This window comes from Scleropages formosus, chromosome 2 (assembly GCF_900964775.1).
Source record: "Scleropages formosus chromosome 2, fSclFor1.1, whole genome shotgun sequence".
Lineage (NCBI taxonomy): Eukaryota > Metazoa > Chordata > Actinopteri > Osteoglossiformes > Osteoglossidae > Scleropages > Scleropages formosus.
The window spans coordinates 34,240,565-34,252,462 of NC_041807.1; the positions used below are offsets into that span (position 1 = coordinate 34,240,565).

The window sequence follows — 11,898 nt, forward strand, 5'->3', positions numbered from 1 at the left end:
TACTTACCCTGAATTGCTCCAGTAAAATTCGCCAGCTGGATAAATGGGTAAATAATTGTAATTATCTTGACAGTGTAAGTTGCTTTGGAGAAAAGTGTCAGCTCAATGAATAAATGTAAAATTCTGAGATGTGCAGCTTTTGTGTTTATCCTATAATATCGAATTTGTGATGGGGGATCAGTTGCACAGTTGGAATAGTAATTGTAGTTGTTCTCGAAATGTGTTTGGTGTAGTAAATGTATTATGCACAGACACACACTCCTCCTTTCCTTTTATTTTTTATAATTCTTAATGAAGAACAATGTAAATAAATGCTCACCATTATTCATATCAATAACCACTTGCACTCGTGTTGGAAATAATGGCTATAATCTGAATTCAGGATATGGAATCTGTGTTAATGTTGTAAAACGTAATTTTAAATGTAATGATGAAATAAAAATTGATACAAATTTTATACAGTTTCAAGCTTTGTACCGTTTAAGGTTTTAATAGGTTTCAATATTCAGCTCCAACACTAAAAAGATAAAAAGGTTAAAATTAATAACAAATTTCTCTCATTAAATCAGCCTGCTGCAAACTCCACAATAGGAGTAATTTTACACTCTAAAAGGACAAGGACATTCCTGTATTAAGGGTCAGTCTTTAGCATGATTCTGTGCTGGGTTTCAGTATCAAAGTACAACAAATTCTAGTATTTTCAAAATCTGGCTTTATTTCAAAACAAAATCGCAGCTATTTGCAGTAGTAAACATAGGCAAAATTGTTTTTCAAAAACTATAAATGGTTCCATGCAGGAATTTCTGGTTTGGAAACAAAGCAGGATCCCGTAATTTGACCACTCCCTGGAGACATTTTCGCATGTTCTGGGAAATGCAGGAAACCTTGAAACCAGTGTGTTCAACTTGGGTGTGAGAATCTGCTATTATTCGCATTTCCAAAATCAACGTTAAAAATCACCAGTATTAACACTTGTAATTTCTAGTCATTTCTAGTAAGCAATGGGAGCACATGAGCGTCGACCTCAGTAAATTGTCGCTGCCAACCAAAATTTTGGGCAGTAACAAATGAAAGAAAAAGAAAAAACAGATGAAGAAAACGAATAACCTGGAGCCTTAATTTGCACACTTAGAGTTCTGCTTGAAATTGTGTCAACTCCCTGTGTCCCTTAGTTTTACCACAAAATCCTTGTTTAATGAGAAACATAGTAACGTCATAATAGGTGCATAATGACCGATTCCATATGTTGGTTTAGAAGAATCCATCCGTGGAGTAGAAAAACCAAAGTATTGCATTTGCAAAAATGAACGAGAGTGATATTTTCTGTATGTTATTCCAAAGGAAAAATCAGAATCAGTACTGTTCAAGACCGTTCTTCCTCTTCCCCTTCAGTAATTCACACTTTTATTTAAAACAATTATACAGATTTATTTGAAAATACAATTAATCCAAAAGCTTACCATTTTAGTCTGTTGTGGTCATCTATCTCACTACTCCTTAGATACCTTTTTACTCCTTTATTCCTCTATTTGAAAAAGATGTGGCTTATTAGCAAAGAAAGAGCTTGTGAAATACTTTGGAGGTTATTTTGAAACATATTTAGCTATACTAAGAAAAACTGCGTTTAATGAAGTTACACTAGTACAAATAACTTAAGTGCTTACTTTGTTATAGCCACCAAAAAAAAAAAGTATAAATATTTGAAAAGCTTAGAATAAAAAAAGTTCTCTTTAAACAAACAGGTGCTGTATGAGCCTCCTTCCACACGGGGTGTTTGTCAAAGGCCGGCATCATTTGGGCGAAAATTCGTAAGCAGTGCGACGGTAAAGTCCGCAAAAACGTAGCTTTTCTTCTCTTTAACACATTGTTAAATCTCACTTAAATTCTATACTCTTCCTTTATTGTTATCCCTGCATTATTTTAGCGGAACATGGGCTTGTGCATGTGTTCTCGCGTCACTTTCTGTGTGTATGCGTGTGTGTGTGTGTGTGTGTGTGTGTGTGTGTGTGTGTGTGTTAGGATGAATTAAACAGGGACGCCGTTAGGCTGCCAACTGGGCACCGGTGTCCATGGAGTGTCCACTTGACGTTAGACGTACTCCCTGGTGGTGGAGGCCTGGGACTGCGAGTGCCGGTAGTACTGCTGTCCCGCCCTGTCGTCAGGGCCGCACGAGCAGCACAGCAAAGCCCCGCCCAGTATCGTCAAACTGGCCGCCGCCCAACCCACAAAAAGGGCGGAGCCAAACTCATACCTGCAGCAAAGCACACGAAATAGCAACAATATCAACATGAGAAAATAAATACTCGTTTTTCACTTGTAAATTTAAAAAAAAAAATTCCGGAAGACAAGAGAGCAAAATAGTAATATTTAGCAATGTTTAGTTTTCAATTTAGTATAGAATATTTAGTATAAGTACTAGTATTCCGTACAGGTCAGCGGTCCCCGATTTACGATGATTCGACTTACGATTTTTTTAAACTTCACGATGGAGAGCTGGCGATAGACGTTCAGTAGAAACCGTACTTCGAATTTTGAATTTTGGTTTTTTTCCTGGGCAAGTAATATGCGGAACGCTACTCTCTCGTGATGCTGAGCAGCGGCAGTTATCCGCATCTCCCAGTCTGTCGCACAGAGGTGTGTATCAGGTGTATTAAATTCATTTTTGACTTACGATATTTTCGACTTTGGATGGGTTTGGCGGAACGTAAAATCATTGTAAATCAGGGACCATCTGTATACGTGTAAGTGTTTATGTTACACTGCTACTTACACATTTACCTTTACATTTATGTATTTAGCAGACGCTTTTCTCCAAAGCAACTTCCAATGAACTCTATGTAGTGTTATCAGCCCACACACCTTATTCACCGTGGTGACTTACACTGCTAGATACACTACTTACACTGGGTCACTCATCTATACATCAGTGGAACACACTCTCTCTGTCACTCACACACTCCCGTTGACATTTCATCATTTTAAGGGAGTACAAGACACTCCACGGCCTTAACAATCAACAACACAGATGATCCTGAAGACTCAAAGAGAGAAAGACACAAAGCCGTCCCCTAAAGGACCGATCAGGGTTTATTACAAATACTGTAACTGCTACGGTCGGCTCACTGATTTCAGCAGCGCCTTGAGGAACACTGGAGATGCACGCTCGACGGAAAGGGCTGCGTACCTGGCGTTCGCAGGTGTGTTCAGGTTGAAGAACTGCTGGGATACCTGACTGGCGTACCAGGACACGGACACAAAAGTGCAGAGACCTGCAGGAAAGACGCAAGAGCGCAGCTGGACCTCGGTGTCACCTTGATGTGCCCGATTTCCCATGAAGCAAAGCACATCCGCACGGTGGAGGTTCGTCTCGCGGTAAATACGATCACATTTTTCAACGACCGCTTCAGTGTGCCGCACAAACGGAGTCACTTGAGAAGGAACCTTGCAACAACTCATAGGGCTTTTCCAGCATTTAAAAAAAAAAAAAAAAAAACTCGATCTACTCCTAATACTACTGGGAAATGAGACAAAGTCAAACATTAAATGAGGCCAGCTGCCTAGATAGTTAGTGTTCATAAGAACAAACATAAATAGAAAGAAATAAAAACTTAAATTGGAAACATAAAAGTAACCTGATGTAACGGCCTCCTAAACAGTACCTTCTCCTCCAGTAAAATACCAGTTAATTGCTGCTATTCAACAGACTGGCAGTGTTAAGAAATTCGTGTAGAAACTCAGAGGTCAGATGTTTAAATAATGCAATAAATAAGAGGTTTTAGCCAAAATGTGTCAATGATGTTCACTGTTCAATGTGCCAAAAAGTCAATAAGTACAGTTGCCTTCTTATCGCGCTTGGGTTTCTACTTCCTTAATTATAAAGGGAATTAACGTGCTGAAATGATCAGAACCTTTACACGGGAACCGTCTCACCTGCGAGGATGAAGAGAGCCCCCCCGGAAATGGCGATCCTGGTCTTGATGGGGGGGTTGTTGTCCGCCACCCTGGTACACTCCATGCCCGCCACACTGATGACGACGCCGACGAAGCCCAGGATCATGGCCAGCACAATGAGACCGCGGGACGTCTGGATGTGGACTGTGGGGGAAATGGAAACGCAAACAAGGAAGACAAGTCTTATTTGTTGTTTTTTTTCCCCATGGTTATACTTCATACAAGCCAAGTATTGTCAGAACATACATGACTTTTTTGAGGGTCCTGGTGTCCATTCATATTTACAAGTAACTGGTCCAGAAAGGTTCTCTGCGATGCAGGTCCAGTCATAGGAAGCATAGGGCACAAGGCGGGAGAACATATCCCAGTCCAGCACAGGGCACTCCCTCACAACACGCTTATACTAAGAGCGCTTTAGAGTTACCATTTCACCTGAACTGCAAGTCCTCGGGTTGAAGGTGGAAACCAGAGCCCCTGCAGCATGGTGGAACAGCAAGTAGCGCTGCTGTCTCACAGCGCCTGGGTGGTACAAGAAGACGTGGGTTCGCTCTACGCTCAGTCTGTGTGGAGTTTGCATGTTCTCCCTGTGTCTGAGTGCGTTTCCTCTGGGTGCTCTGGTTTCCTCCCACAGTCCAAAGACATGCTGTTCAGGTTCCCCCATAGTGTGTGAGAGAGAGTGTGTTCCACTCATGTATGGATGAGTGACCCAGTGTAAGTAGTGTATCTAGCAGTGTAAGTCACCATGGTGAATAAGGTATGTGGGCGGATAACACTACATAGAGTTCATCGGAAGGCGCTTTGGAGAAAAGCATCTGCTAAACAGATAGATGTAAACCTGCTCATAAAACTTTTCAAAGCCACCACGCTGTCCCCCTGCCTAAAGCTCACTTTCCTAATATTTTTGCGCACTGGGGGAAGATCAGCAGTTGTGTGTTGAGTGCTGTCGAACAGAAGAGCAGTTTGACAGTTCTTAAAGAACCAAGCCTCAGTAATAATGACACACGAAACATGTGAAATTAAATATGGTCATTTAATTACAGACCACTTTTGATGAGTCAGTGCTTTGTTTGTGCAAATATGCTGCCATTGCCGAGCAAACGGATGCACTCCTGAAAGTATATGAGGGCACTGAAAATCAACAGTCGGGCTATGAACTCAGTCACATGCGCTGCTTCGCTTAAACGATGCTTTTAAAAACATGCAAAGCAAATTATACATGAGTGACACTTATTATTATCAATTCATTTCGCTGACACTTCTCTCCAAAGCTGCTTCCAATATTCGCTTTTACTCATTTTGTCATCGGTCTCTTTACTCTCCTTTACAGCATGGTATTTTTGCTGTATCAGTTCAGGGTAAAAGTACCTGATCAAGGGCACTACAGCTGCAGTGGGATTTGAACCCAAGTCTTTTGAGTAGATGCTGACAACGCTAACCAACATGTGACCCATTGACTTGTTTGAGTTTTAGTCTATATGGCTATATGTAAATATATTACAGTTCATAGTTAAATGTGATCATAATTCATAATCCTATTGGTTGCACATTAAGGCCTGGCTTTCAGTGGCCGCTATCTAAAGATCTGATGTTTTTTTTTTTTTTTTTTCTCTTCCTGCAGTTTTCTATCCGGAACCAAGAATGGCAGCGCCTGGTACAAGTTAAGGGCCCCGCAAACATCCATGACTGCAGGCAGGCACAGGCTTGTGGACGCTTGTGGAGACCATTGTTCATTGTGATCTGTTGACAGACACTCAATGGCTGCATCACATCACTTGTTCTGCTTTACTGGAAGATCCGTGATGAATTAACGCGATATCATCTTTTTCCTCCCAACACTTTTTAGATGTGTTTTATCCTGGCTTTTTTAACCGCAAATCTTTCCAACGGTTTGATCTAGACAGACATTACTGTACCCTACTATATACTACTATATACCCCATACTATACCATCATATACTGTATAATACCCATGTGTTGTATATGAGGATGGAAGCAAGAGCAAATTATTTAAAGTGGACAAATAAAATCTGGAACCGTTAATCCATTTATGCGCTTAATAACGTGTGTAATGTTACAGTAACTTCCGTAAAGGTGGGGTTTACAGCTAATTTTCCTGCACTTTTTTCATACGTCAGCGTGAAGCAAAAACAAAAACGGCAAGATTTCGGAGATCTGCTTGTTGACAGCGGTTCTGGCCCGAGGAGCAACTAAGTGCGGAATTATTTATGGATGTTTACATACTGAATCTCAGCGGTTGTTGTGGGGGGCGGGAGGGTGTGGGGATCGGGGCCGAAGCCGCTTCTGCAGTCGTGATTCTGTTCACCCCAGATTCCAGCGTTGGGAATTAAAATTCCGGTGAGACCGCAGCCGTACAGGCGCCGCCGCAGCAAGCTGCCGACCCGGCACCCGAGACTGCGATGAGGCTGCATAAATCCCCAGTGACAGTAGTAATTATAACAATAACAATAATAACTCATAGAGGATGCCATAGTGCTGCCAGTGTAGATAAACAATAAGAGGCTTGTATGGCTTTCTATATGCTGCAAGGGGGAGAACATTGGCGATAGTGTGCTGCCGATGACCTAACGCTCTCACACAATGGCAGCAGTAGGGACACTGTTGGGGCCCTGTCCCCCGCTGTCCAACGGGGGGATCCTTGCGCTTCTCCTCCATCGCAGCCTCCAACGAATATTACATCTCTGTCCCCCGAGAGACGTTTATTTGTTTTATTAGTTACTCATTTCATTACCGCGCCTCCGTTTTTCAGTTGGTAGCGAAGCAATCGCTGGGCTCAACTTTGTAAAGTGATGCAGCTCCGTTTGGTGGAGGTTTCCTGCCGTGTGAAATAATCATTTTGTGTTGAATCGTCAAAGGTCCCGTGTTAGTAAAGTCGCTGCTTTGTGCTCTTCGTGCTGCACAGAATGAAGATGTAGATGTGCAGAATGGGTGAGGTTTTAGTATCATTGTCATCAATACTGTACCCACATAATTTAATTCAGTTTTCATGTTTTTTTTTTTTTTTTTTAAATTATTCTGTGAATCATTTCCTTTAAGGTCCAGACCAGCAGGTAATGTAGTGGTTCAGGGTGTCACTTTGCAAGCTGAATGTCCTGGGTTCGAGTCCTATTTCCACTGCAGTACCCTTGATTAAGGTACTTCTCCTGAATTGGTATAGTAAGAATACCCTGGTGTATAGGGAGGTAAATGATGGTACAGTTCTTTATCCTTTCACGGTGCTTTGGAAAAAGGCATCGAATAAATGAAGGTTAACAAAAAAGTAATTGTCAAGCCCACAGTCAAACTTAATTGCAGGATGAGAAATTAATTCACAGATGTCTACTGTTTGCCAGACTTGGAAAGAAACAGTGATTCTTTCCTTTTTCTCAGTTGGAATTTAGAAGTGATGCAAATTACATCACACAACTTAGTCCAGATGTTTAATAGTAGTTTGCCTTCAAAATTTGGCTTATAATTTTTTTTTATTTTTAATCTCCTGAATCTGAATGAGGGAAGCATAACAGAATGTAACTTTTTTTTTTGCTCAGTTAACTTGACCTTTTATGTCCCGCCTCAAGAAAACAAACAATCTCTGCATTTGTCCAAAGCGAATGTTTAAAAGATTTCATTAAAAAAATTAAAAAATAAAAAATAAAAAAGATTAGATTTTTAGCGCCGCCTCGCGGTCAGACCGGGAAACAACCGCTTCCAATCGAGGGTGGAAAACTGAGGCCCAAATTCAGTGTTTGTTCATCCATTGTGTTCTTTCCAAAGACTTGGTTTATTTGCTTATATTTATTTCACGTAATTTACTTATATTTCATTTTTTATTTCCCGTTCATTATCATTTTGATTATTTCAAAACACTGTACATTAAAAATGTGAAATGGTGTTCATAGGAAGCATTGAAATCAAACATTTTAACTGATTATAATACAGTATTAAAAGATAAGATAAGATAAGATAAGATACTTTATTGTCACTGTATACAATACAGTGAAATTTGCTTATTTGAAAAGAGAGGGGATATGGATGGCTAATCGAAGGAAAGAGAAATATTAGAAGTCAGGGAGGAGTTACCAAAGTTTGGTGGTCTTGGTAAATATATTACTATATATTATATATTATAGCATTTGACGTATAGCATTTGAATATAATATTGCATTATAAAATGTGTTTGGCATCTGCACAATGCTTGATGTTTTATCGTGACCCGGGGAACTTGGGCACTTCTTGCTATGATTTAACTACATACTGTATATAGCGATACATATTTATCTATTATATTTAATGTATTTCTCTGAAAAGAGCCGTTAAAGCACGTATGCACCGTACAGGATGATGCTGAAAGCACAAGAAATGCATGCCACACATGCAAATAGCAAAGAGAAAGGCACCGATCAGATCACATCCCAGAGCCCAAGAGGGAAGGAGTGGAAATGACACGAGGTCAGGTACTGCTGCCCGGAGGTGCAGAGGTGAGAGGCACCGGTCCCTTCCTACAGGCGTCTCTGTCACATGTTCGCTTTTGTGCTCGAGACCATGGGCAGTGAGAGAAACCCTCCAGCGTGCTATGCGCACTTGAGGCGAGCGCACGCGTTTATCGCACATCCGCAGGGAATAAATGTCGACCGGGTGAAAACAGACTCCGAGCCGATCGGTGCCGTGACTCGTCTCTGACCTGTGCCAGCGCGAGCGCGACTCGGCGGGGGATGCCGTCGAGACCCGAGGCCCTCGATGGCGCCCGCACTAGGGCTGCCTCCCCTACTCTACTCACCATCCAGTGACAGGAGGGAGTCGAACACCTTGCACTGAACCTGTCCGGTGCTCTGGGAGGCGCATGACATCCAGAGTCCCTCGTAGAGCCCCACGGCCGTGATGATGGCGTCGCCGGCGTAGGACGACTGCTTCCACTGCGGCAGAACGGTGGTGGAGATGATGCCGATCCATCCGACCAGGGCCAGGAAGTATCCGACGAGCTGGATTCCCGAGTTGGCCATGCTGCCGGGCTCCCGCTGCTCTTCTGCCGTGCGCGCCTCTGATCACGTGGCCTTCGGCACCTCGAAACACACACGTCGGGAAGTCCTCCCTTCTTGGCACGCCAGAGAAGCACAAGTTAATGGTTCTCACACACGGAGAGCAGCTCTGCCGTCTCCCATGTCCAGCGTCCAGGAGCCGTCGTCGCCTTAGATTTGTGGGAGAAGGTGCGAGAACATCACCTTAGTGTGTGCTGCTCTCGCATCTGAGGGTCCCCTGCCCTTCCTGTGTGTCACAGAGCTGGAGACAGCGGCGCTGCTCCTCATGAAGACCGAGTTGTCCCCCCCTCCCGGGTGCCTGCGGGCTCCGATGAAGACCCCTCCTTGTTGGCGGCTCTTTCTGTCCACAGCAGCTATTGGGACTCAGGAGTTGGCTCTTTGGAGACAGCAAAGCTCTCTTGTCGTGGCCCAGAGGGTCTGAACGGGGCATTGGGGGGGGATGAGGATTTGGAAAAAAAAAAACTTTCCTGGAACAGAAATCCTTGGTGGGCTCCACAGCTGCAGAGCATAATGGGGGGTCCATTCTGGCTGCTGATTGGCTGATGGGGCAGCGAAGGGACACCCCCTGAAGGAACAAGGCAGTCCACACAGAGCGCAGCAAGTCATTTTACAACACATTAATGTCAGCTGGACTCCATTAAAAAAAGTCATTAAATTTATTAGAACTAACTATAAATTCAATAGTAATGAACTCAATGAATGGTAATAAATTCGTAACTAAAATGTGTTTGTAAAATTATAACTTCAATGAATAATGACAACACACTTTTTCATTTATAGTGCTACACAATGTAAAGGATTACAAGTATTTTCCCATTTAAACAGCTGGGTAATTTTTTTCTTTTCCTTTTTTTTTTTAGCTGGAGTAATTTTTATGGTAAGTACATTGCTCCAGAGTTCCAGAAGAGGCTTGAACCTATAACCTTGCAGTCCAAAGACAGCAGCCCTAATCACTACACTACCAGCTATCCCCAGTACACAAGCATGCATTCAAATAAATAAATTAATTAATAAACTCTATAATAATGAATTTAACAATACATTCAGAAAATAACTGGGCCAGAACTACATAGACACATTCAATATGCCATGAAAATGTCAAAATCCTACAGATCAAAGTAAACGGTTACAGTATTTAGCAGGGGGGGGGTTCATGTAGCACAGGGGAAATTTCCAGAAAGGTGAGCAAATCTACACTGCAGTTACGATGCAGCTCAAATGCTTATAATGAAAGTCAGGTGGATTTAATTTAATTACCATTAATAAGTAACGGTGATAAACATATGATTTGATGGAGAAAAGTTCATTGAGTAAATATCACAACAACTAAATGACTTTGTAAATATCTGGCAGAATAAAATATTAAAAAGGCATAATAATGGAATGCCTGAGCTTGGTTTCCTTGGTAACAGCAGTGGTCAGAAGTGTACACTTCAAATCCATGCACCAAAGAAGATGGGATCTGAACATTTCCTAACCCACAATACATTATTTAGCAGACGCACGACCTCAATGAAGCGAATCCTGCAAAATGCCGCAGTCAAACCCATCTCACTTTCCCAAATAAAGGGTAAACTGGACAATTACATTTCCAAAAACAAATAAAAAATCAGTACATTCAAATTTGGTTTCATTTCATTTGGATGCATGAAGGTCCTTGATAATAACCGCAAAGATGTGGAGGAAAACAGACTCATATGGGGCATAGGTGGACAAAATAGCAGAAACACCTAACAATATATTAATATCAAGGACCTAGTAATAAAGAGTAAGGTCATCCTTTGCTTTCAGAACAGCTTTTTTGACAAATAAAACCTCATTCTGATTTAGTCCTTTTTGGAATGCTGTCGTACAAGTCCTGAACTCTGCTGTGTGATATTGCACGATTGTTCAAGAACAAAGTTCTTTGACAGATGAAGGAGGTACACATCTACTCTGCTCCTGAACTTGCCAGAAAGGTCGCTCTTCAGATTTGGTGCTTGGGGAGGCCAGGGAAGCTGCTAGACTTAATCCTGGTGTTCAGCAGTGTGTATGGGGTGGGGGGGGGGGGGTGCTGCCTTAATAATGTAAAAAGTCACTGAAAAGTTAACAAATATGTCAGCACTTTGGTGGTACTTATAGTGAAACACCAGATAGAGGGGATGTTCTCTCAGCAGAACCTTGTCCATGTGGACTGCAGAAGTAGGTTCTGTCCATGCATGTCTTTCAGATGTTTCCTATTCACTTTGGAGGACGGCATGTCTCCTTGCCTCCGTTTATCTCTACTTGTCCCATGCTGGAGTTATATAAGGTAGTACATGGCATTGCTCCGGTTCACCTTTGTGGGATTATTGATTCTTATATTCCAGGACGATGTCTTTGTTCATTGAATGCAGGTTACCTTAAAGTACCTGTGATTAATAAGACCTCAGTAGGAGGTCGCGCCTTTAGTTATAGAGCACCTCAACTGTGGAATGGTCTACCAGTTACTGTCAGAAATGTCTCTTTCAGTCTTTAAATCCAGACTAAAGACCAACATGTTAACTCGGGCATATGACTAAGAAGTGTAATTCCACCTGGCTGTATTTCCGTTTTTCCCACATCTGTATTAAAATGTATTCAACTGTCTAATTTCTTTAACTTAAAAATTACTAACAGTTTCTTCTTGTTGATCATTGTCTCCCTAAAATAACACCTGAGGAGGCCGGCCAGCAACCACAGACGCACCCCACGCCGACTGAAGATGATGACCAACTGCCACGATGGACGGGACGTACCTTGATGAACTGGGAACTCAAGGTACCGTACAGCAACAATATCATTATTACTTGTAAACTGGCTTAGAATTCAGATTTAATCTAGAATTCCCAGGAGGCGTGGGCAGCCACTGGCACTTGGACCCCAGAGGTTTTTATTCTCCCTCAGTTTTCGTTTG

General features: G+C 42.1%; 1 protein-coding gene across 1 annotated transcript; it reads right to left on the reverse strand.

Annotated features, from left to right (window-relative positions):
- Positions 1 to 570: 570 nt before the first annotated feature.
- Positions 571 to 9,387, reverse strand: LOC108940253 (claudin-19-like). The gene is made up of 4 exons (XM_018762256.2): positions 8,726 to 9,387; positions 3,931 to 4,095; positions 3,185 to 3,269; positions 571 to 2,251 (listed from the first exon to the last, which is right to left on the reverse strand). The coding sequence occupies exons 1-4, from the start codon at positions 8,946 to 8,948 to the stop codon at positions 2,089 to 2,091; spliced, it is 636 nt and encodes a 211-aa protein (XP_018617772.1). The 5' UTR covers positions 8,949 to 9,387; the 3' UTR covers positions 571 to 2,088.
- Positions 9,388 to 11,898: the final 2,511 nt, after the last annotated feature.